This window comes from Diuraphis noxia, unplaced genomic scaffold (genome assembly GCF_037042655.1).
Source record: "Diuraphis noxia isolate RWA-SAM2 unplaced genomic scaffold, SU_Dnox_SAM2 contig0002, whole genome shotgun sequence".
NCBI lineage: Eukaryota > Metazoa > Arthropoda > Insecta > Hemiptera > Aphididae > Diuraphis > Diuraphis noxia.
Genome location: NW_028301712.1, coordinates 41,896,507 through 41,922,741, shown reverse-complemented (window position 1 = coordinate 41,922,741; position 26,235 = coordinate 41,896,507). Strand labels below are relative to the sequence as shown.

The following is a 26,235-nucleotide window of genomic DNA, read 5'->3' as shown; positions in this document are numbered from 1 at the left end:
CTAATGTTATAGCAAAATACAACAATAAATTAGATAGATATTCACTTACATACATTTAAATATATTTTTTATAGAATACATATTCTAACATTGCATTGTTCATTTACAATTTCAACAATGTTTACAATATTTTCCAAAGACGATTGCTGTACTTGGCATTACGCTCACTTAATTTTATATTACCTATATTTAATATTAACATTCAGATAGTTGTCATTGATAACTATTAATATTGAATTTTGGCGTTTGAAAATATTAGGTTTATTTTATAATTTTCGAGTATAAATTTTCAATTTTTGAGATGAATGAAAAACTAATGATTAATCTTAGCGCAGAATAAATGTAATAAATTTATCCATACACAAATATTTTAATTAATTTTACCTATATTTTAAATTTTAATATGATAATATGTTTACTTCATATTAATGATATTTTTTTCTGCAGTTCTTAATTATTTTTGCAATATTAACCAAGAAAAATGCTTTTATGTCATCCAGTCATCATATGTTATTCATTAAAAATTTTAATAAAAACCTTACAGAATAGAAATTAACTTAATTCTAATCAACATAAAATTTTTTTTTGTATATTGAAAATAAACAATAATAATAATTGTATTACACTTTTTTTTGGAAAAATTAAAAATATCCAATAAATTTGTAGATCTAATAAAAAAATAAAAATATTATAAGGGTTGTTTTAATCACACACTAACTATACTTGAATTCAAGTAAAATAGTCTATTTTTACAATTTCTAAAATATCAATAAATATTTTTGGGAATTTTCAGACTTAAGTAAATTTTAAATCATTTATTATCCATATGATGTTCATAATTGTATTCATACGTTAAGCATGAATCAATTTTCATCAGATTTTTTTGTTACTCTGCATCATGTTTTGATTAAATCCTAACATCTACTAAGTAGATTCTACCTGTTATAAAATTGAACCCATTTAATTGTACTTATAAGTTTTTGTTACTAAATCATTTTAATAGGTAAGTTAGATATAGGTTCCAGGTATATTTAAGAGAAATGTATGAGTATGATCCTATAACGTATCAGTGGCGTAGCAAGGATTTTAAAATGGTGGTGGTTAAAAAAAAAAGAACCAGTAATTATTATTTTTTTTTTTTTATTGATCTTTGTAGCTTCGGCGACATGGGCCATTAGCTTTATACTTAAATTTACATTATACTATTACATGTTTCAGGTTACAATTTAATTACAATAAAAAGGGAACTTTGAGGCTTATGGCTGTGGACTATATTTATTTTACTTAAATGTATTTGTCTATTTCGGTTGTCCTGAGGAATAACATGGTTTTTTCAGGTTGACAGTCGGGTCTGATTATTTCGTATAAGTTTGTTGGTATATTTAGTTTTCTCTTTCTTCTTCATTTGATCCGCATTCTGTCATAAAGTGTTTAACTGAGAAGGTTACTCTGCATGTGGTGCATTCTGACGGTGGTATTGGTTCTTCATGAGGTGTCCATGTGTGAGGTAGGTGTGACCGATTCTGAGTAGGTTTATTATTATTTCGGTTTTTCTTGAAGTTTTGTATTGTGGCTAGGGTTTTATGTTATGTTCTATTTCGCGTAATTTGTTGTTTTGGTTTGACCAGTGATTTTGACATATATTTCAGTAACTTTTGTATTATCTGATAAATGCAAAAATGTTAAGAACACAAGTTACAACATAAATATTGTCAATGCAAACAAATAAAATAAAACTTTTTTACAGTTTTATACTGATTATTTGTAAAAATAATAACTATTATACGTTCGAACATAAAACGATATTGTTACACGAGAATTGGGAGAAAGATTGAAAACACAGATAAATAGGTACATATTCTTTCAAACTTCTTAAAAATGATTATAATGTTTGGAAACATCATATTTTTAAAATAATACCACGTTTGAATACCAATATACGTTTTGGTACACATTTTTCAAAAACTTCAGTCATATTCATATTCATGATTCATACTGTTCAGTTAAAAAAAAAAAGAATCTAACTGTAAATACTGAGTGATTGAAAGAATAAAGAAATCTGTACAGTAATATATTATATCGATGCAGGCGTAATACAGATTATAATCGATGATATTATGTGTTATAATATTATATTTACTTTGATATCAATTACATTATTTTGATTATAATATGATTATGATCGTAGCACAAGCGACGAATATATGATAATATATTATAATATAATAATTTGTCGCTTGTACTACGATAATAATCATATAATAATCAAAATAATGTAATTTATATCAAAGTAAATATTATGTAGGTACCAGGTACCTATAGGTTGACATTTTTAGTTCCATGGATTAATTAACGTATTTTATTGAAAATAATGTAATATAATATAGTTAATGTATATAAGAACTATATTGTAGGTAGGTCGTAGGTAATTATATATTAGTTACATAAAATGAAATGTGACAGTTTCGACAGTTTATTAATTTTTCTATATTCTATTGGCTATTATATTCTATGTTAATAAGTATTCTCTTAAATTATAATTACTATGAATTCTATTAAGTCTGGTTTGAAATATATAATGTATATTAAATAGAATTCACTAGGTATAAAGAGATTGAGGGACACGTTTGTATTATACGCCAACTATATACACACAATTGTGTTGCGTATAATGAGCAAACGAATTAACATTTGTTCAAATAACGCACTATTTTCATGAATATTTTAGGCCTTTGTATTTAGTATAAATGAACGTAGATTCAAGTTTACAATTACGTAGAATAAGCATGGTACACTAAATACGCGTGAAAAAAAAACAAGCAAATCGATATTAATAATAGTTCAGTTGCACTGTGGTTTGACATAAATTATTGAATTTTAAATTTGAATTGTATTAATTGATAAATGACCGGTTAAAATGATAATATCCATTATTTATACATTTATATTTTTCACTTGATGTATAAAATGTTTGTTTTCGTTTTAATCACTTGGCAGCAATTAAAAATATAATGTTTTTGTTTTAGTTAATGGTAAGATCGAGGAGCATGAAGTGGTTTCAGAAAAACACAGAAGATGCCGCCCCACGGTTGCTCAGTCTCTCGCCGATTCGAAACTATGATTCGGGAGATCCCGATTATTCAGCTGAGAGATATCACCATTTACCACCAGGTCCTAGGAGGTCTAGATTAGGTATACATAATATTATATATTTTATTTATTTATATACATTTATTAAAATATGCACATAAAATGTGTACTATATTATTTTGTTTTGATTAATATGTTAGGCAGCTAGTTAGTTATAGTTGTCAACTGTCGTGATATTATGTGTACGACGTACCTATTGAAACCTACCTACCTAATTACCTAAATCTATTACATATTATATTTGTTATAACGTAACAGAATTTTTTCAATACGTATAGAAATATTATGTAGGTACTCGTATGTTATATAAATTACGATTTATGATAACATAATATCATGAACCATAGGCGTTAATATTATTGTTTTGTGATTTTAAAAATATTTAATTTCACGAATAGTTGTAAATTGTAATAACTCACGAGTCGTAGGTATATAAGAAAAAATAAACAATATATTATCATTAAATTATTGTAGGAGGTTATTAAATTAATGATATTAATATAACTTGAAAATTTGATTAATATCATCAAATATGGTTTTAATCATTGGTGGACTGGGCTTGCAAAAGCTTTTTGACTTCCATTTATACTTACTTTCAGAGGAGCAAATAATTTTTTTCCCATAAAAATTACTGTTAAAAACAAATACCTACAATTATGTCAAATAGTATCAATTTATAGTATTTTATACAATAAGAAATAATTGTTGACGATTATATAGATTTAAAACGCGCTATTCCTTAATTATGGCCTCTTTTGGCGCTTATTGATGAAGATCCTGGTTCTCCCGTAGTATAAGGGCCTACTATTCTACAGTATACCAAGGAGCCAGTCTGCCACTGGTTATTATTTATGGAACTTCATCGCTTCTAACAGATCTATGAATTTTACTGGTACATATTGTATATATTCATAACTCAATTATGTATACTTGCAAATTTAATACCACACCGTATCACTTTATATCCTGTACAAAGATTACCGAATAAATGCGAGTGTGATAAGCACATAAGCTAAAATTGCTATATAGTATACATATACATATTATACATTTTATTATATTCCGGTCGGAATTTTGGGTTTGATTATTTGGCAGTCGATACCCATAACTCTTACTAAGTACAACACTTTCAATGTTTTTCACCATGAGTCCGTGATTATTATATGACATTTAAGCTTATAAGTTTTTTCTCGGCGTTCAAATTACAGTTTTTCTTCAGATTTTGTTATAAATTATTTGAATGTACAACTTAGTACCTAGCATAATATAACAATTTAGTCTTATGAAGTATAAACATTAATATCCATATTTTCCTACTCCTAGTTTACTATTATAAATATTTTGACTTAAACGTTTTTTAAGCAACAAACGATTTTTTAAGGTTAGTAGCTAAATTTGGCGCTAGCTGTTAGTTTTATAATTTATTATGAGTAGATATACTAGATTTATATATATATAATGTAACCCCGAACGTTCGTGAGAATCAGGTCATATATTTCGACATCCATATACACGAGCGAAGAAGCGCCTACGTCAGTACATAGAGATTTCAACAGCAGTGCTTATGTTTTAATATATTATATATATATATATATATATATACACGATATACTTACATACCCATAAGGCATAAAGGTTGATATCCATAGAAATATGGTTGTAATAATAAAATACGGTTATTGTTTAGTAACTTATGAGCCAATATTCAATACTCAATGATAGACTTCTAAACAACACGATTGAAAGTCGATAGATACTAAATTATATTGCACACTGATATCATACGGACTTCTGATAAGTATTTACCATAGTTTATAGGATTAAAAAATTACTTTTGAACACCAGAATTTTATAGTTGTACAACTCAAAGGGGTTGATGTCATTTATTAAGTATACTTATACTATAGGTATACATATTTCTTTAAAAATGTAGAATGAAAGTTATTACAACTTTAGTTAGAACGAATTAATAAATACAATATATCAGTAATATGTTTTTAACTATTTTTAACTATTTTAATTAAAGTTTCAACAACAAAAATTATTCTTTTAACTAAAAAATCATATTTATAGTTGTATAATATTTTATATTGTTATCTAAGATCATGAGCAGCTGGATGCCCGATCCGTCGGCGATATGATTAAGTGTAGGGACGCGATTTACATACATATCGTAGAGATAACAATATTAAATATGATACAATATAGTATTAATTATTTTAATATTATACATTTTTTTTTTTTATCAACAAGTTTCGACTTTGTTATATTCAAATAATACAATTCAGAATTATCAAATATAATTTACAATTTAAATTGTTCTTGAAGAATAATATTTTTGTTTTTATCATTCGTGTTACAATCGAAATACTAGACTTAAATAATAGGTGCCTAACTTATAATTGATTGTTTAAAAGTTTGATACCAAATTATTTATTTTATTACCTATAACCTATGCATATTTTAATGATTTATGATATAGTTAACTTTAGTCTTTAAGCAACCTAATAAAATAAATGTATTACCCAATTATGATAGTCAAAATTAATATATTCATACTTGTATAAGTATGTATTATATCTATAGTTTAGATAATTTTACTATAGCATTATTATTTTTCCTTTTTAAAGGAATTAAAAACGAGTTCCTACCTTTTAATAACAACTTAGATTTAATTATTAGAATGGGCTTTATTTTTATACAGAATATTAACTGAAACATTTTCTATGTAAAAAAGTACGAACAACTAATATAGTTAGCATTTAGTTTAATACTTAGTAAACTAAGCCACTTTTCTTTAAAAGGTTTCTCTTATACATTGTACAAAAGTAAAACATAATTAGTTATTTTTATATGCTGGAAATATCATTTATTTTTTTTGTTCCGTAATATTTGAGTTCTATAGTTACGTTAGTATATGATACTAATATACTATGAAGTTAACTTATCAACTACCTAAAGTGTTTGTCATTCAGTTTTAGTATAAGATATTTCCTATCCTAGATTATTTCCATTAGTTTTAAATACTCAAGTTTTTTATTAATTTAAAATGTTTGTACTTTATTCTTGAAATTATTTGAGTGACATATTATTGAGTACTTACTGACTACTCAATGTACATATTAAAGAATTTTTTACGTTTTTAGAATCTAGATTTTCTTATTATTTTTTACTTTTAAAGAGTTGATGATTAAAATGTTGATTGAAATTATTAATTAACAATACAAATATATAACTAAATACGATTTTGATTTTATTTTAAATATTTTATTTCTATTTCCGATTCTAAAGTTTTTAATATTATTATTTTTAAGGTAATAAAATGTCACAATTAGTAGTGATTATTATGCATGCCGCTATTTACATGACGTCACGCCCATTAGGGGAATGTAGTATTCGGCATCCGATCGGAATGCGGGTTTCGATCAACACCAGGTTTTTTTTCACTATTTTGACCTCAAATGACCAGCAATGAAAGAATTCTGCATAATATGTTAAACCTAGGTCAGGTTAATTTTTTTGTTACACAACTATATTTAAAGCAATGGATCATATACTTATGTCTTACGTATACCTCAAACAATTAGTCATATGTGCAACATCAATGCATCTATTCGTGGTGCAGTTAAATAATATATTTTCTGTATAAATTTCACTTTTTTTGTGCATAAGAATATATTTAACTATATTTATATATTTGTGTTTGATTGATTTTTAAGAAAAAGATTTTTTGTACAAAGAGTTTAAGGCTCATAAAATAATAAATGATGTTGTAAATTTAATTAATGTTGGGGCCTATTATCTTTTTGAAGAATAAATAATATAAATAAACTAATAACAATAAAAAAAAAATTACAATCTGTATTCTGTACAGTGTATTATAAGTAAATAGTAATGACAGAAAGCTTTAAAGGCTAGAGACCAATTTTATTTTATTTTTAATTAATAGTTAAATAAAAATACAATAATTATTTAATTTTTTTTTTTTAATTTGCTTTTTATTAGAAAATAATTATTTTAATTACATAATTTTTTCATACTGGGTATCTATTACATTTAAATAGGATTACCTCGATTTACTCATCAATTTTTTTGAGCATATAGTATATATTATTAAACATTATAAAAGTATATTTTCTTATTATTGTTCTAGTTTAAAAATCAATCCAAAAATTACAATTTTCTTCAGATTTATTTTGTGTATCTATATCATCAGTGACATTTATCCAGGTTTAAATCGAAAAAACTGTTCGTGTAAGACTGTTTGAAAACGTCCACGGAACCGATACTATTATTTTTTTTAATGAATAATGAATTCATCCTGAATATTAGCAATAAAATTAACCATTCATTTTTTTTTAAATACACATTTCCTGTGATTATTATAATAAATTAATAAATTACCAATATACCTTAGAAAAAAGAAAAAAAAACCTTCCAAAAATTGATAATTTATTTAAAAATTTAAAATGTGATTACTGATGACGAACACATGACTATTGTGTGTTAGGTACTAAGTTTAACACTATCATAAATAAGCTAACACCTTTATAAAGTTAGTCACTTTTAATTCCTCGGAACTTCCTGCTCTATTAAAAGGTTTCACTGCTTAATTATATTATAGAAACATATGAAAAATAAGCAATTTAATAAATCTATAAAGGTGTTAGATTTAAATAGTCTTAATTACATTAGTGAACTAATTCGTATAGTAGTAGTTTTATAAAATTTCAAAAATAATGATTTATACTAATTTATATTTGGATTTATTTTTTTATTTTTTTTGTAGACTCCTCTCCATTAAGGTTAGAGAGGCCCGAGTATAATCGAGACGTAAATTGTTACAATGTCCGTAATCGAACTATTGTGATGCAAAGTTCACGAAACAAGCAAACCAAAGAAAAACGAAATCCCCTGTTAGACCAAGTTAAACATACAGGTCTTACTCATTTCAAACCAAATACAACGATCAAAAACTATCATGAAGATAATATTTGCACAATTGGCGTTCATCGTGATGGTTTGGATGTTGCTGATGACGAGGATGATGATGATAATACAACAATATCTGGTAGATTGAGGGCTATTTCAGATAGATATTTAAAATCATCTACACACAGATTTTTAGCCAAATTTTATAAGAACTCTTCTTCCAAAACCAATAAATTAACCGAAACTGAAGATCCGAATTTAGGTGAAAACAAAATAAATAAGGTTAGTAATAATAATATTGATCATTAATTTTAAGACAGCTCCATAATATGTATGAAATAAAATATGCCTATTGCTTTAAATAATAGTTAAAATAAATAAAAAATTATAAAATTCAATTATATTATACCTACTTTACAATTTGTGTATATACCTATTATTTTATACCTAAATTATTGAGGAGTAAAACTTATGACCAATGTACCAGTTACAGTTAAGTATATAGCTAGCAATGTATTTTTGTCGTGTACTTCATACTTTTTATTTAATTTATAATTCTACGTACAGCTTTAAATTTTCTAAATTTCCATTGTTTAAGATACCTTTTTATAATTGATTTTACTTATTTATGCAGGTCAAGTTAAGAAGTTTTTCTTACGGTGCGTTACCCGGCTTGGACGAATTTCGGAAGAGAATAGCCGAAAGTGCGTCAGAAAAAACTACCTGTTCACCGGAAGACGATGACAGTGGCATACTGCTAAATGACCCACCGATTGATTCTGTCAATGGAAACACAGAAAATGGTACACAAGATTACTGTTTTAGGAGCGCTTCTCAGTATGGCATAAAGCGACATTATGCATTTAGTTTACTGCCTGATAACAATAATCAATCATCAAGCACACTACGACCGAAATCCAATAAAAATAAAGAATACAGAGTGGTTCAATTGCATAGGGATTATCCAGAACAGGTTCTAGGTGTTCGGATTAAAGAATTACGGTCGGAGAACAATTTCGGCTATGTGGTCGTCAATATTGTGTCAGGAGGAGTGGCTGATCGGTAAATATATATATACGAGTATAAACAGAAATATATTATTATTATTTTGTGAATTGTAGCTACCCAATAGCCCATATCATAATATAATTATGGTTTATTATTTGCGTATTTGGTCAAGATGAAAAACTAACTATGATAAAAAATAATTATTACCGGAAGCTATCATATAGTATGTGATCAAAAATATGTGTCCATTTAAAAATGTATATAAGAAAAAAATAATATTTTTTTAATAAGGTTTATTATTTCTATTTATCAACTAAAGTTAGGTAGAAACCATCAATCAATTATTGAGTATTATAAATTATAATTGTTTTGCTTAAAATAATAATAATAATAATTTAATAAATATTTTAACACAAATAACATTATTTTATACGTACCTAATATATTTACAGTAGGTCAGTATTCCTTGAATATATCAATGATATTATATTTTTTATGAGTAGACGTATATAATATTTAATACTATCACTCTTTACCTTTATAAGTAGGTAGTTGGATTAAAATTAACATTTTATTATGTTATTATAAATATATGATGTGGACCTACCAACTTTCTCTTTGTGTAAAATCAATATAATAACGTATCTGCATTTTAAAATTAAAATTTTCGTCAGAATTTTTTTAATAATAAGTTTGATGGGTCGATGGGTGGGTAGTGGTGAATACTGCCATAGTTATTTTTATTTAAAAAAAATATTACATATTCGTATCATTTAAAAAATCATTATACTTAGCTACAACTTAATTATAAATTGTAATATGATAAAGTTAAATATATCATAATCTTAAGATTATTTTTATTTTTGGAAATTTATTTCAAAAAGATTACTTACGTTATTTTTGTAAACAAGGTTTTAATATTTAACATATTTAAATAAATTATGTTGAATTTAGTTATGATAATGCGTTATAGTGGTAATTTCATTTTGAAATTAGGTATGAGATTTAGCACTATGTTCTAGATAATAGCCCGAATTATGGCGCTTTAAATGTATCTTCTACTATAAAGTGTAAAACATTGATGTATCATATATGATATTTGTTAATTATTATACATATATATTTATTAATTTATTATATTTATTTATAATAACTATGTACTCATTCCCATTTTTAAATAATTTTGCATTAAAAACATTTTTAGAACATAAAATAAAATTTACAGACTGTTTTTTAAAACGAGTTTATTTATGTAAATTAACAATCAAAACGGATAAATACATTCAATTTATAATAAGAAAGAAAATTCTCATTAACTTTAAAAAATTTTTATTCTCACATATAATATGATATAGCTTATTTTAAAAATAATTATACATATTATTTATTTATTCTCATATGTTTTATATTTAATGGAAATTATTAACGCACATAATTAGTCAATTTGCACAATTTAATTAGGACAGATTTTAGTTAATTTTGGCTAAATATTTTATCAAAATGCATTTGAATCAAGCAGTTGATAATAAAAGTGATAAAATAAATTTCATTTTAAATCTTAGGATTTGTTTTTCAATGTTGAATAAAAATATGAAAACATTTTTGATTTACAGTTATTATATTTATCTATATAGAGATTAAAAAAATATATATTTACTAAATTAATCATTTAAAATAACTGACGATTTAAATTAAATTGCAGAGCTTATGTATTTTTATTGGTTAACATTTTCTATGCAACATGTTATTTGATTTAAAATTCGCCATTACTATTACTGATTAAGCAATATTATTATTACATGGTGTATGATAATAAAATATGTTCCACTGCACAATTTCCAAATTTAAGAACATTTTATACATGCGAATTTATATATTATGGAATATATGATTATATATATAAATATTGACATTTCGGTCGAGGACACTTATTATAACTCTGTAGGAATGTCATTAAAAATGCATTACAAAATATTATTAAAACTAAATACAAAAATGGTCACCTTCTAGTCGAATCTCAAAGCCAGAGTTGAAAACATACCTGGATAATTAACTAACATAATATAATAATTAGGGCCAGGTGACATTATTTCACTTAAATAAAACATTGTTTTCGTGAAATTGCACTCAAGCGCATCATGCCATCATGTATTGACTTTCAAACTGTTATCGCCCTAGGTATTATCAGTTTTCAAACACATGTAATATACGTTATGTGTGTTATGGCATAATATTAATGATGTGATTTATTATAAAACATTTAATATTACCTGTATGTAATTCTATAATATATTATACGCGATACGCGGTATCGTAAACATTTTTGCAACGTTGGTGAAATTCACATCATGGGTTCTGAATACGTGATTATCAATCAGTTTTTAATGCAATAATAAGAAAATCTCTATTTATACCCTACAATTTAATATTTATTAGTATTATATTTTTACGAATAAATAGCGACTGCGTTTAATAATATGATACATAAGTAATTTTAACCTGGTTTCTCTCAATGTCTCATGGTTATCGGCTCAGATGGGCGTTTCCTGACTTGTTAAGGGGGTTGGACGATCATTTGCAACCACCGTACTAGTGACTTGAAGAAATAGTTCTTATTTATGCCTTCTATTGAGATATATGGAGTTATATTGGGCAGGATTATAGAACGAAAGTATAGAAGAACGATTGTCTTTTCTAAATCTTTATAATCTTCTCTTCTCTTATTTTTATAATTTTCTATACGATAATGGACATATTATTATAGGTTTATAATAATATTATGTTTGATTACATGTAATTAATACTGGACTATACACGAAAAAACTCTTCTAATAGAAAGCTATAAATTATAACAGTTTGCGGACCGCCATCAACCGCGCATCTTTCTAGACAATTTTTTATTCGCTATGCAGTAAATAAATATTTTCTTAGATAGTAATTTTTCTTAATGCAGGACCAGCGATCTTGAAGTGGGTGACCAGATTGTGAATGTCAACGGTCGCCGTCTGGCCGGATTGAACGCGGCGGATGCCAACCGTTTGCTTAACGACGGATGCAGCTCAGTACACCTTCTGGTTACAAAACATGATCCGGAGGAGAACCAGACCGCAAATGACACAGGCCGACCACGGACGAGGATGCCCGAGACGTCTGTGGACTACGATCACAGCGGTGGAAGCTGCACGGCGCCGCCTATCCAAAAGTACAACAAGAACGGACAAACGTTGGTATACATAACGCCACCACCACGCCCACGGTTAGCCGCCAAGAGCAAAACCAACGTGTCCACTGTGTACATTAAGGGTGACAGCAGTGGTGGCGTCGGTGATGACAGTTACCGTGGAGTCGATGTGCATGATGGTGGCGGGCAGTTCGCCGGCACGGATTGCACGACGTTTTGCACGTTACCGCGGCGACCGAGGTCGACGGTGTGCACGTTCCACACGTTCGTGCTCGAAAAGGGCCCGGGCAAAAAAGGTCTGGGATTCACGATTGTCGGTGGCAAAGATTCACCGAAAGGGGCCATGGGAATATTCATCAAAAGTATTTTGGAAAACGGCCAGGCTGCGGAAGACGGCAGATTAAAACCTGGTAAATATATGAGTTAGGATTTTTCCGTACCTATAGCTATTAAAACATTAAAACATGCAAAGCAAAATAACCTAAATAAATCACAAAAATTGACTAAAAATTATTTGAAATAAAAATCAATTTGAAGAAATATGTACCATGTACCTATACTTATATTGTTCTATTATTTGAGTTTAATTTATATTATTATGCATAGTATATATGAACATTATAGTTTAATTAGTTAAAAAATTCTTTAAAACAATATATGGAGTGGTTACCTACGTAATATAAAAAATAAAAAATAAAAATTGTAGACCCAAAATCAAAAGTTATAAAGAATTTTATAAATTTACAGTAGATAACTATAGTTTTGTGTATTGTATGGGCCAACAGAAAAACAACAACATATAACTACAACTTTGAACTCATAGTGAACTCTATAACTAATAACAGTAATAACATATATCATATATTGATATTTTTTTTTTTTTTTTTTTTTTTTTTTATTGAACTAAAAAAAACATCAACAACAAAGGTTATTAGTTTTTGTTAAGATACAATGTTAAGGGTATTACAATGTTTATATGATGCTAACTACATATGGTTACTATTTAAATTAATGTTACAATTTTTTTTTTTTAATCAATATACTTTTAAATTTTGTTGTATAAATCCGATCCTTTGAGAAAGGCTATCATTTTCGATGTGGTCTCGTTGCTCGGTCCCAGAGCTCCATACAAGTTGGGTGGAATGTTGTATTTCTCCATAACTTCTAAATATTGATAACACTCTGTTATTATATGTTTCACAGTCAGTGTAACCCCGCAGGCTGCACATTGAGGGGGTTCTTCTTTGGCCATGAGGTGTTTATGTGTCATCCTTGTGTGGCCTATTCGGAGACGATTTATAATAATTATTGATATTTTATTAAAGGGAACAAATGCATTATATTCGGGTAGGTACTAACGTATTAAGTAATTTTGTATACACTTAACAACTGTAATATTTCTAAAGATAAGTAATTAAAAGGTTAATAGTACACAAGTATATTTTTCTACATTCAAGTTTAAGTTCTTACTTCTAGTACATAATCGATCGCATGCATTTTTAAATTTTTTATTCTACAAACAAAAACCACAGAAATTATCTAACGATCAGACAATCTAGTCATATTATTTATCGCAATGTAATTTTATCGTCTTTAATAACAGTTAAAATGTATTAATAAATAATAATTGACTAATCATAACATTGTTACATTATTTGTGTAATCTGCATTATAAATTGTCAAATACTCTCTCATACGGCATATTATGTCATTTATGTTTTATTCGAATAATATTACGAATAAGTAAATTATACACACTTTCAACCAAACAACATTTGTCTTTACAGATGAATGTTTATTTAATATAGTCTTGAGTAGTGGATTTTAAAAATGATCTGACAAAAAAAATAGAATATAGCTTATTTAATATAAAGCTAACAATTTTGGAAATTTTATCCAAATTAATGACGCATTACGTGTCAATCAGAAATGTGTAATTCAATCAAAGGTTATCTATACATTTCTGAATACGTAACTCGTAAAATTATTTATAGTTAGTTGATTTGCTTGTATATAGTTTGTTGTGTCAATCATATTTTAATAAAATATGTAATTACTAATTACTTATTTATTATTACAGGAGATGAAATACTAGCAGTTAATGGAAATGTTTGTCACGACTTGACTCATTCAGAAGCTATAACACTATTTAAGTCATTTAAAAGCGGTTCTATTGTTCTACATATTTGTCGTAGATCTAAAGCGTCAAATAGGTAAATATTTCTATATAAATAATACAAAATAATAATTTTTATGCATTATGCTTCAAAATTTAGTCTTCTAAAATGGAATATATCTTAATATCGTATACCTATATCTGATACCACTATATAGGCTGTATAGCTGTGTCAGTATGTTTAATCTATTATACTACTATTATTATTAAAATTTATACTGTTGTAAGTTAAAACAACATGATATGAATATATTTGACTCAATTTACTTTTAATAATATTTATTTCGTATTTCGAGGCTTCAATAACAATATAATTATATAAGCCCGTCTAAAAAAATATATATTTATATATTTTTGTAAGTTGTAGTGTTGTATTTTAACAATATAGTATGAATGGGGGCGGTGGTAGAGTCTCCCGATTTTATGGTAAACTCTCCCGATTTTTAAAAATAGTAAACTCTCCCGATGGTAAACTCTCTCTCGGGTTAATATTATGTTTACCTGAAGTAAATGTGTAAACTCTCCTGGGTCAAAATTATGTTTACCTAAAGTAAATGTGTAAACTCTCCCGGGTTAACTTTATAGTTATCTGTAGGAAGTATGTTAACTCTCCCGAGTTGTTTTAAATGTTAAAACATTTTTTTAAGGAAAAAAAAATAAATTCCCTAACTTTTTTAAAATCTGTATGTTCTTATTATCAAAAACAATAATTTTAACATTTTTGCGTATATTTTGTTTTTGTAACTTATATTATTATTGACTATTTTTAAAAGAAACTTAAATGTATATTAGATTTTTTGAAATTTTATTTTTTATTGTATTTTCAATTTTGACTATAATATTATAGCTCATAGCATCTAAAGACATTAATTTATATTGTATTATTATTATTGTTATTATATATATGATCAACTATTTTTAAACGCAACTTAAATGTATTTTAAATTTATTTTATGATTTTTACTAGACCTGGAAGAGTTTACATATTTCCGTTAGATAGTACAGGAATAAACCCGGGAGAGTTTACACGTTTCCGTCAGGTAGTACTGGAGTAGACCCGGGAGAGTTTACCATCAGGAGAGTTTACCATCGGGAGAGTTTGTAATCGCCCATATGAATGGTAGGTTATATCTATTGATTAGACTTAGGAACTTGTTTATTCATTACATTATAGTTGATCTTATTTTGTCATTCTTATTTTTTTTCTTATACCTATATATTTCTACGATATATTTTTAAGTCACTTTGTTTTGTTTAAGTTCCTACATTCAAATTTAATGGTATCGTAAATCAGAACGATTTTTTGAAATTATACATATTATATCCACAGCCATGGTAATTCTCTGATTTCCGAGCTATATCCATCAACGCTATTCCTGGTAACCCCAGAAGGCGTCTTAAACATATCTGGTGTCGTGACCTACTCATCTAAAATTGTATATACCTCTACCTCCCTTTAATCTTGTATACTCTCTCTTGCTAGCACATTAAAATCCTAGCCTAACATCCTAAGTTCTAACCTTAAGTAAATATTAAACTAACGAAGTTAACAGCTAGACGTGAACTTCTGAGTGGAAAATTTGTTGTGTTACGCACTTGTAAGACGAAGACAACATATATGCGGGTTTAGCGTCCTCTTAACTATAGTCATATTTTTGACGGAGTATAGTATGCTTTATGGTAAACCCTTTGAGCAATATAATTTGAATATGAATAGTAGTTTACTTATAAATCGATGAAGAAAAAATTTAGTTTAGGTTCATAAGATATTAAAATCAAAATAAAATTAGAGTGATTTTAAATCTTATTTTCATTTTACATACCAAAATTTCTAACATAATAATATATATTACTATATTAGTAATAATGATATGCTAAAAAAAAAATATATATATATATATATATATATACAAGAACTTACATAATATTATGCAAGTTTATAATTATTCCCTAAGGAAGATTGTTTAAAGGAGGATTTACCACTTTTAAGTTAATTTAAAACTTACAAATATTTTTAGTGTAGTTATGTAATAAACTAAAAATACTGTAAGAAATTAAAATAAAACTATTTCTAAATGTAAGTTATGATAATAATATGAATTTTAATCGGGATCTTGTTCCTTATTTATAGATATTTTAAAAATGAACAGTTTACATTTGTTGTTCAAAAAATATTTTTATTTAGGTTGCAGTAATGTTGTTGTTATTATTATAGCTTATAAGTCATAATATAGAAAGCCAATGTATTTTTATGCTCTTGATTTTTTATTTTATTATTTTTTAATTGTATGATGACTTGTTTTTTTTAGAGCTACCAAAGCCAAGTCATGTACGAATCTATTGAGCGATGACAATGCAGGATCGGATTAAGTGCAATGATGTTTTTCTTTATTTTTTATGGTTCCAATCGTTACAGTCTAGTCCTAGGCGTCAATTAGAAATTATGTTGTTTTTATGGTTAATCTATGACCTCGTGAAACATGTATAATTTAGATTTACATCGCGCCATAATGATATGTAAACACCATGTCTTACGTCTCATGTTATTATTGAGTAGCCATAATTTTTGTATACCTATATTTTTAAGATAATTTTGAAAACCGATATTAATTAACGTACTTACAAGTAATTAATTTGGTTATTTAGTTCCTATAATTATTCAGACGTTTATGAATGTCTAGAAAATGTTCACAGTAGCTATTTCAGTGTTACTCAAGATAATCATACCTAGGTATATTTGTTTTATATTGTCAGATAAAATTCAACAGCATAACTATTATATCTTTTGATAAGTACTAAATATTAATAATAGTTATATACTAGAAATATTAAATAAAATTTTGTTTTTGTTCTGTTGTTGAATTAAAGATTGTTTTAATAGTTAATACTACCTAACTAGATTATATTATGTTCAAGAACACTTCTACTAGAAGACAATGAACCATTTTGTACTTTCTATATACTACAATTGTTTTTAATTTAAGCAGGGGCGTATTTAGATATATTTTTTTTTTTTTTTTGGGGGGGGGCTGTGGTATTTTCTCCTACTGAAATTCCCAATTCAGCCTATATGAGTTAGAAAGACGCAGACTTCATAAACAATTCCTGGATTTCGGGGGGGGGGGGCTGAAGCCCGCTCAGCCACCCCCATAAATACGCCCCTGAATTTAAGTAGGTCCAGTTGAGTGGTCATAGCTTATAACACTTACCTATAACATATTAGATTAAGGTATAATTTATTTAACTAATTAATTGGTTTCGTCAATCACAAAATTAAATGTAATAGATATATATTACACTATGTTGAATAATATTATATTATATACTAATTACTGGCTAGCAAGTTAAAATTTTTGGATGGCCACATTAGTTTAGGGATTTAAGGTCTTCAGACTTTAGGGAATTTTCGGATACAACCAAAATTCAACATAATATTATTTAACCAAAGAAAGCAAAAGTAAAATCAAAAGATTTTATGGAAACCTAATTGAATTTATCAAAAAAATTATTATTAAAAAAATTAATTTCTTGTTGTGGTTCAGATAAATTCATCCATTGGCCACCATTTATGGCTACATTTTAGGTTATATCAAATTAATTGATTGCAAATTCCCATTTTTGTTTAGACTTAGGAATTTATGATACACATTTATGTGAAACGTTTGTACCTATTTATGTCCAAATGTCTAATGGGAATTATTGGTGTAAGTTTATTATACATATATAATTATGATATATCTATTATCTACCAATTCAAAAACACATAATTAAATAGGTATTTTGTACTGTATATTTTTATTTAGTTACACAATTTAAATACATCTCGGATGCATAGATACTAGATGGTAGATGCGCTGTAATTTATAATTCCGATAATCAGATATACACAGGTAAGTATCCAGTTGTCAAGTTCTAATATCCTATACCTATAGAAGATCTTTCCTCGTATACATATTGTCCTTTAATTTTGTCTCTATGAATTGCACATAGTTGTGAAATATATATTGTTATCATATTAAATACCTACGTCTATACTATTTACCCTAGAGTTTAGATATATATACAGTGCTCGAATTTGGGGGGGGGGGGTGCGCAGGGGGATGGAGCTCCCCTACTATTTTTATTTTATTTTTTGCGCTCCCCTACTATTGTATTTTAGTTAGAAGTACTTAATTGGAACGCAGTTTTTAAATCGTTGGATTGAGCTACTCTACTTAATTTTTCCCAATTCGAGCACTGTATACATGTGATGTACCTACATATACCTAATACGATAGTATAATAAGCATTTGGAATCATAATAATATATCCTACTTGCAAGTATCATAAATTCATTACAAACTACGTTGTGCGACTAAAATAAAAGCAGTTAGCACACTGTTATATCGTGGGCTAAGTGTAAAAAGGTTCTACGTCAAAGTATCTCATTTTTCAGTAGAGAATTTTTAAAGTTTGTTCAAAAACATACAACCTTTATGGGACGTGTATTTCATTCACATTATTAGTCGCAGGTATCAAACTTATTTATATCTTAAAACATGCGCAATTGAAAACTTTTAAGGAATATTTGAAAAGGTCAATTTTGAAAAAAAAATCTAGAACCTTTTTACCTTAAGTCAATGAAATATCGATGGTAGGTACAACTGTACAAGTGATCGAGCATTGCTACTTGTTTGTTAGAGCGATAAATGAAACACTTTTCAGGATGCAGCTGCTAGTGTGTGCTCAGTCATAGTGTATTGGGTCGTGATAATAAGACAATTTCGAAACGTAATAAATACATAGGCTGCATCTAGTAAACAGTGATAATTTTTGATAACTTATTACAACTAGTTTTGACTTTTTAATAACATTTTTGATCATTTACGGCTTAACCAACGCTCATCCGAATCTTTATTTCCAACTAAATGATTTATTATTTATAGAAATTAAATTTAAAGACGACCATTATGTGAACAAATTCTGAGTTTAACTTTTTATAAATACATTTATACCTATTACTCAGTTTCCAAATTCACGAATAATATAGTTCAATAAAAATATATAATACAAAACAAATAATTACAATAATTGAATAATTTCTCCTTCTTTTTCTTTTTCGTGTCAGTCAGCTCAGCTATTTCAGATTCCCATTGAATAACTTACTTCCTACTATTTATATTTCAAACAAATATGACCACCACGTAGGATTTAAATTCAAACGTGTCGTATTGGGCTGTAGGGTTTTTGTGTTGAAATAATCACTTTGTATATAAACCATTAAATATTATAATTTAAAATTATTACAATGTTTACATGGATAATTTATGCGGGGGACATTGTAATAGTGACGCAGACATTTCAGATAGAAATGTTTATGAAATGGTATTGTTCTAATGTGAAGTATGTAGATTTAGCCCGCATTTCCGTTAAAAGTAATAGACTCGATTGTGTTTTCAAATATTCAGTCATTATATAGGTACATCAATACTAAATACTAATACTGTGTATTAATATGTTGTGACTTGTAGGTGGCGGTAAGGCGTACAATATTTAAATAATGTTCAACAAGTTGCATTGTAACAATTTCTACCAACTCTGAGTTAAATGGATTATTCCAGTTTCTGGAGTGAAGTGGCGGCTCTAAGACTAAATTTTCGTTTGGGCACCACAGTAGATTAATAACTACGAAAAACATTCCTCCCCTCCCCTTTCACACAATTTTATTAGTAAAATATTTATGTGTATAGAATTGACAAATATCTTACATTAATATTATCTGTAGGTACATTATATTAGATACCTTAAAATCTTTAAAATATTTATTATAATAGTGAATAGGTAGGTATGAAGGTTTTAACTTTTAAATTTAAAAAAAAAATACTGTAATCCTTATTTTTTAACAATTTAAGTATAATTATATTTATTTGGTAAGTAAGTATCTATTATTATATGGCATAGGTACATATACTATGAGGTGCAGCCTCACGTTAAGACGTCTAACTATATTGGTACAAAAGTGTAAGCTATACCAAACACTGTCCATTCGTATGAAAATTGAGGAAAATGTATAAAATATTTTACACTTACCCGTTGAGTACAAGTGAAGTGTATATTTTCTGATCATTTTCAGAATTAATTATTTCTTCTGTTTCTCCTCAAGTCCACGTTGTAAAATGAAGTATGCTATTTTACGATTCACAAATTACGAAAGAAAACACAACCATAACATTTAATGACTTAAATCATACAATTTCAAAGTAAAATTTGAATGGTACCATTTACACAGTAAACTAGGACAAGTAACATACAAGAAAAACATAATAGGATAATAATATACTATGTAAAACAAAAACAAAAATAAATAAAAATAGGTGGTAAGTACATGCTGGAATAATATTTTATTGTGGCACAATAATAATTTACATTAGATCGGTGGTATTACTGTATTATAACAGTACCTATTTATTTTAAGATATTACATCTAAGATCATTTAGATTTTAGAACTTCATAGAGTTCATTGATGCTGTTCGAGCTGTAACTTTTAAAACCGACCATTTATAATAAGGAGTTCAATATAGGCAATTTTCTAAGCGCTGTCGTGCTGATTATTTAAATACATGCCATAATAGTAAACGATTATTTAATCATACGCCTGTTAAAGAAATAGCGAAAGCGCTCTCCACATACAAATCAACAATTTTTATTTTTATGTACTTTTTGTCAATTCTACCAAAATGATGGACCTAATAATGAGTTCGTCATAATGTCTACATTACGTACATCATCGGATTGGTGGCCTTCGATGTCGATCAGTTATTAATAAGTTATAACTAGAGGTCGGATTTTTATGATTTTACATATTTGTTCCTAGTCTATGCAGTTAAATGGGAGTGAGAAATCTTTACGATTCATGAAACACAGAAATCATAGGAAAAGATTTATTTTGCATAAAAAAGCATATTTTATGGGTTAGAGAATATTTGAGAATATTTTTGTAATATCGGCATATAATGAATATATTTCACGTATATCAGCACTTTGATAGGCATAATGTTCACTAAATAATTCTGTTTATAAATAATTAATTTCTGGGTTTTAATAAAAATTAATCTACAGGTATTATAACCTTATCGATTGCGATATCACGTAGGTTATTTCCTTAGCTAAAATAAATTTAAACTGAATTTTTTATTAATATTAAAAGAATATTTTGCATATTTAAGGACACAAAACATGATATATCTGGTATTTTAAAAGAATATTATGAAAATATATTGCCTAATTTATGCGACATAAAAACATCATATTTTAAGGATTTTAAGAGAATATAAATCCGACCTCTAGTTATAACATACTGTCATACTCAATTCGAAACTGCATCATCATACATTTTATTGGTGATTTTACTGTATCCATTAATTTACAAACCACGGGAGAAGGGAAACTTTTTAATAAATAATAATTTATTTAAATTTTTTTGAAATGTTATTAGTAATACACTAATACATTTGTAGGTCAGATAATTTAGTTTTTGTACCTACTATTTCGGGGGATGTTTAAACCCCTAACTCCCCCCCTGTTTTCGCCCCTGCAGATAAGACATTCAAAACTCGTTTTACTTTAGAACAACTACTATACTTTTTAATCTGTTTGTTTTAATTTAATATGACAAAATAGGTTTTAAATTTACCAAATTTATAGAGCTTAAACCAAGTTCAGTGAATATTAAAGATGTAATTTAAAATTGAAAAAAGTAATTTAAATCTCAAGTCGACTTCATGAGTAATTCAGATTTGTTTTAGTAATGTTAAGATTGCATAAGTTTGAAAGTAAATTACTGCAAGAAATTCACAATTATTCTTAAAAATCAGAGATCATAAACATTAGATATATCTTTACGTTTTATATAATACATAATTTTTAATGTTTATGATCAAATCAGTCCATAGTGGCATAGTTGCGACATTGACGCTTTAACAATAGAACAATTAATAACGTTTTGTATAACTAATGTCTAATAACACTATCGAATACAATTTAGATATATAGCAAAGGTAAAATATGTGACGAATAACATGTCATATATAAATAGTAAGTGTAAATACGCGATTATTATAGAATATTACCATTGCAATATCGCACATTGATGATTGATAACGGTTTTAACGACTTATATTTCCATTATATATTTATATGTTTTGGTTTTGTCACATTACTGTTAAGGTTTGTGAAAATGTCTGGCTTATATTTTCAGACCACTGTACACAGTGCACCAGTGAAACGTGACTCGCGTGTTTCTAGAATACTGTGAAATTGATTTCAAACATTCAAACGACGCACATCATCCGTGATAAATCGGAATAAATCGGTCACAAGATTGTACTCTACAGAGGCACAATTTGTTGCATCGTTTGTGGCCTGTTTTAAGCAACGATTGAGGATAGACTCTAAATGCTAAATGCATCATACTGTGACGCAGTGGAGGTTTTTCCGCAATAATTAGTATAACCAGGCTGAGGGTGAGTTGCGGCCCGACCTTTCGTTTCCGGTGTTGGAGACCGGTGAATGTCGGCCCGATAATATTTTAGGTATAGGTTAGTTGCGGCCCGAGTAATTGTAACATTCATTACATATGTACCTTACTTGTATAATATATATTATATATCTATTACCTATGTACCGTATAAACGAATAACGATAAACGAAATGTTCAATACGTCTGGGAAGTTATATTTTTGTATAGGTATAATATGATAAAGATAATATAGATGGTTTTATCTTATTATCTGCCATATATGACTTACATTATGAATGCTTTGATTTTTTTTGGACATTATTATCATAATATATTACACCAATTATACTTTTATTTTTTTTTGTTATTTATTTTTTAATATAATGTCATAATATTAATATATTATATTATATTCTATAATTTTATGAATACTTTTATTTTTTTACAACCAATATTAATATAAGAACGACAATTTATACTAGAAAATACCTACATAATATTGTGATGTTTTAATGTTTATATACTATTACTATATATAGACATATAGTATATAATAAAGATATATATATACATTATTGTATGGCCGCAACTCGTACGTACCTCTCATAAACCCGGGCCGCAACTCGTACGTTATTTAGGGTTTGTGCCGCAACTCACCAATAACACTGTATAACCGCTCCCCCTATAATAGTTGAAAATTAATTTTTGAAAGACACAATTTTTCTCTAACATAATACTTAATAAACAACCGTATTTTTTAAAACATTTAAGTAAGAGTATGATGAAATCTAAGACCTAATCATATACATTTCAGGTCTAAGTATATTAAGTTTAATTATATCATTATATATGTATTTTTAAATACGATATAAGTAAAATTGGGTGACTTAATCTGTTAACTCATGAAATTTGCAAAATTGTTGAACCTATTTTTTTTAAATATTAGTCACGTAATACTTATATAGGTTAGAATATAAAATTCATTAGGCAACAAATAACAATAATACACCGGTGAAGTTTATATAAATATAATAATAATAACAATAATATAATATATAGGTAGGTTGAATGAAATTTATATGGATCATACTGTATTCTTTGTTTATCATAATTCAATTATTGTACGATTTTCCAAAAAAATTCATTATCAAGAAAAAATAAAACCAAATTTATCGTCACGATAGTATTTTAATAATTTTTCCACAGGTACATAATATTAAAGCTGTGATTGAAAATTTTTTTTTCATTAGAATGTTTGCTCTAGCAGACGATCTACTCTATTATTATTATTTTTATTCAAATTTTAATCACGTATACGAATAATCTATCACTATCCAATGACAAATAAAGAAATAAAATAAAAAGTTTCGAAGTCGACATTTATTGCACTATAAAAGAATAATAAATTAATTGCCATCAAAAAAGATAATTTGAGCTAGGATTATGTTGGGATTTTATTTTATATTTTATGGTGGTATGTTTAAGATCGCTTATATTGTATCGACAAAAATAAGAGATATCTGCTCGTATAATCGTGCCGAGTTGTAAATAGGTATACTCAATTAAAAGTGATATTTTATTGTTTTTTTTTTTTTTTTGTGTTTGCTATATCTTAGATTTTTCAATAGAAATATCAGCAGTAAAACTGGGAGCCACCCACAACTATTGCCTAACCGCAATAGTTACCTGCAGGCTCGACTTTATAGAATAATAGGCTCTGGGAAATATAGTAAAAATGTATCCCATCAAACATACTTATCATAAATATACCTACTAAAATAATTTTTGATTTAATGTGTATAAAATCTTATATTCACATATAAATGAATTATATGAATAATTTAAATAAATAATTAATTTTTAAATAATAATAACATACTGATTTAAAATATTATTTTCTGGTAATTTTACCAGATTTGTATTTCTCAATAATAGAATAATGATTGTTAATTTTTTTGTTAAATTTAATGCTGCATTTGAAATATATTTATCTTGTTATGTACTATTCATTACAATATTTGTATGTGCTAGTCTGTATTTCATAAATTTCCCGATACTGATACAAAATATATTAAAATATAATAATATACTTAAACCATTAATCGTTTTATCAATAAATACGATTTTAATTTTCTGGGATTAGATTGAACAACAATATTTTCATGTCTGAAAGTAGCTGGTAGGGAAATTTGAATACCAGCCTGGCTGGTCCAGTCAACCGGTATGTTGATCGTAAAATATTAAGAGAGTAATCGGTACCTAAACTAACCCGAAAATATGAGTTGACCCTAAAATATAAATTTTGTTTTGGACGCAACTGGGCCATACCCGATATAACAACTTCCATCCTACGATATAATATCACCTTCGATCATATACTAATTCGTATAAATGTTGTATACCTATATGATGTTAAGATCTAAAATCTATATTAAGGTCGCCACACACTGCAGCGGTGGCGGTAAAATTCTTTTACTTCTACAAAATGCAGACCATGATAGGAGTGTGCGTAGATCTTGGCCGCAGGGTATGCAACTGATAAAGCGTGATTTCCCGAAAATATAAATGCCCCTAAATGAATGATCATACCATTTATCATAATAGCTATTAATGTTATTTTACTCCTTTTGATTAGAAAACATTATGTTTTTCAACAATACCTATATCATAATTAAGGTATATATTGTTAATAAATTTGCCGTTCCCGCTTATCATGATGGTAAATTTAATGAGTATAATATAAGCTAAAAAAAAACTATAGAAGTATACGCCGTAAACAATTCGTACACGACCATTGATCGGTTTTAAACGTCTATAACATTATAAAATCAATCAATTAATGTTATGTCGTGTATTATAATGTTGTTGCTCATTACACAAATTGCTTTTAATAATAGGTATAGACAATAGGTTTATAATTAAATCGTTAATTGTATTATTGAAATATTGATTCAAAGCTAGACCTAAATAGAAATGTAATGGACAATTTGAATGGTAATATTTAATAATATTATGATTTATACGAGGTATAATATTATATCATAAATGAATCGTCAATTTTCGTTGTTGTCATAACAAAAATGTTGTGACCTAACCAGATACATATTGTAAAATTTAAACTATGCACAGATGCAAAAAAGTAATAATAATGATTAAACGTCTATGATCGTGCCTGATTATGAGAATTATTATATTATATTCGTAAATCATAATAGTTATTAATTTAAGGAACAAAAAAACAATTTAACTACAATTTATTTTTCTGTTGTGATTTTTGTATGCAACTTGTA

General features: G+C 27.0%; 2 protein-coding genes across 5 annotated transcripts in view; one reads left to right on the top strand and one right to left on the bottom strand.

The window, feature by feature from the left end:
• Positions 1-17,314, top strand: part of LOC107167419 (uncharacterized) — a 40,903-nt gene extending 23,589 nt beyond the window's left edge. For all 4 annotated transcript variants that reach the window (XM_089220350.1, XM_089220349.1, XM_089220353.1 and 1 more), the window contains 6 exons: positions 3,027-3,192; positions 7,940-8,364; positions 8,717-9,144; positions 12,044-12,681; positions 14,352-14,484; positions 16,757-17,314. In XM_089220350.1, coding sequence (XP_089076476.1) covers positions 3,027-3,192; positions 7,940-8,364; positions 8,717-9,144; positions 12,044-12,681; positions 14,352-14,484; positions 16,757-16,817 — 1,851 coding nt within the window. In that variant the 3' untranslated portion in view covers positions 16,818-17,314. The remainder of the gene's footprint in view (positions 1-3,026; positions 3,193-7,939; positions 8,365-8,716; positions 9,145-12,043; positions 12,682-14,351; positions 14,485-16,756) is intronic.
• The window catches only part of LOC149058470 (uncharacterized), a 41,477-nt gene continuing 28,470 nt past the window's right edge, over positions 13,229-26,235 (bottom strand). Inside the window, exon 2 of the mRNA XM_089220354.1 lies at positions 13,229-13,552. Coding sequence (XP_089076480.1) covers positions 13,317-13,552 — 236 coding nt within the window. The 3' untranslated portion in view covers positions 13,229-13,316. The remainder of the gene's footprint in view (positions 13,553-26,235) is intronic.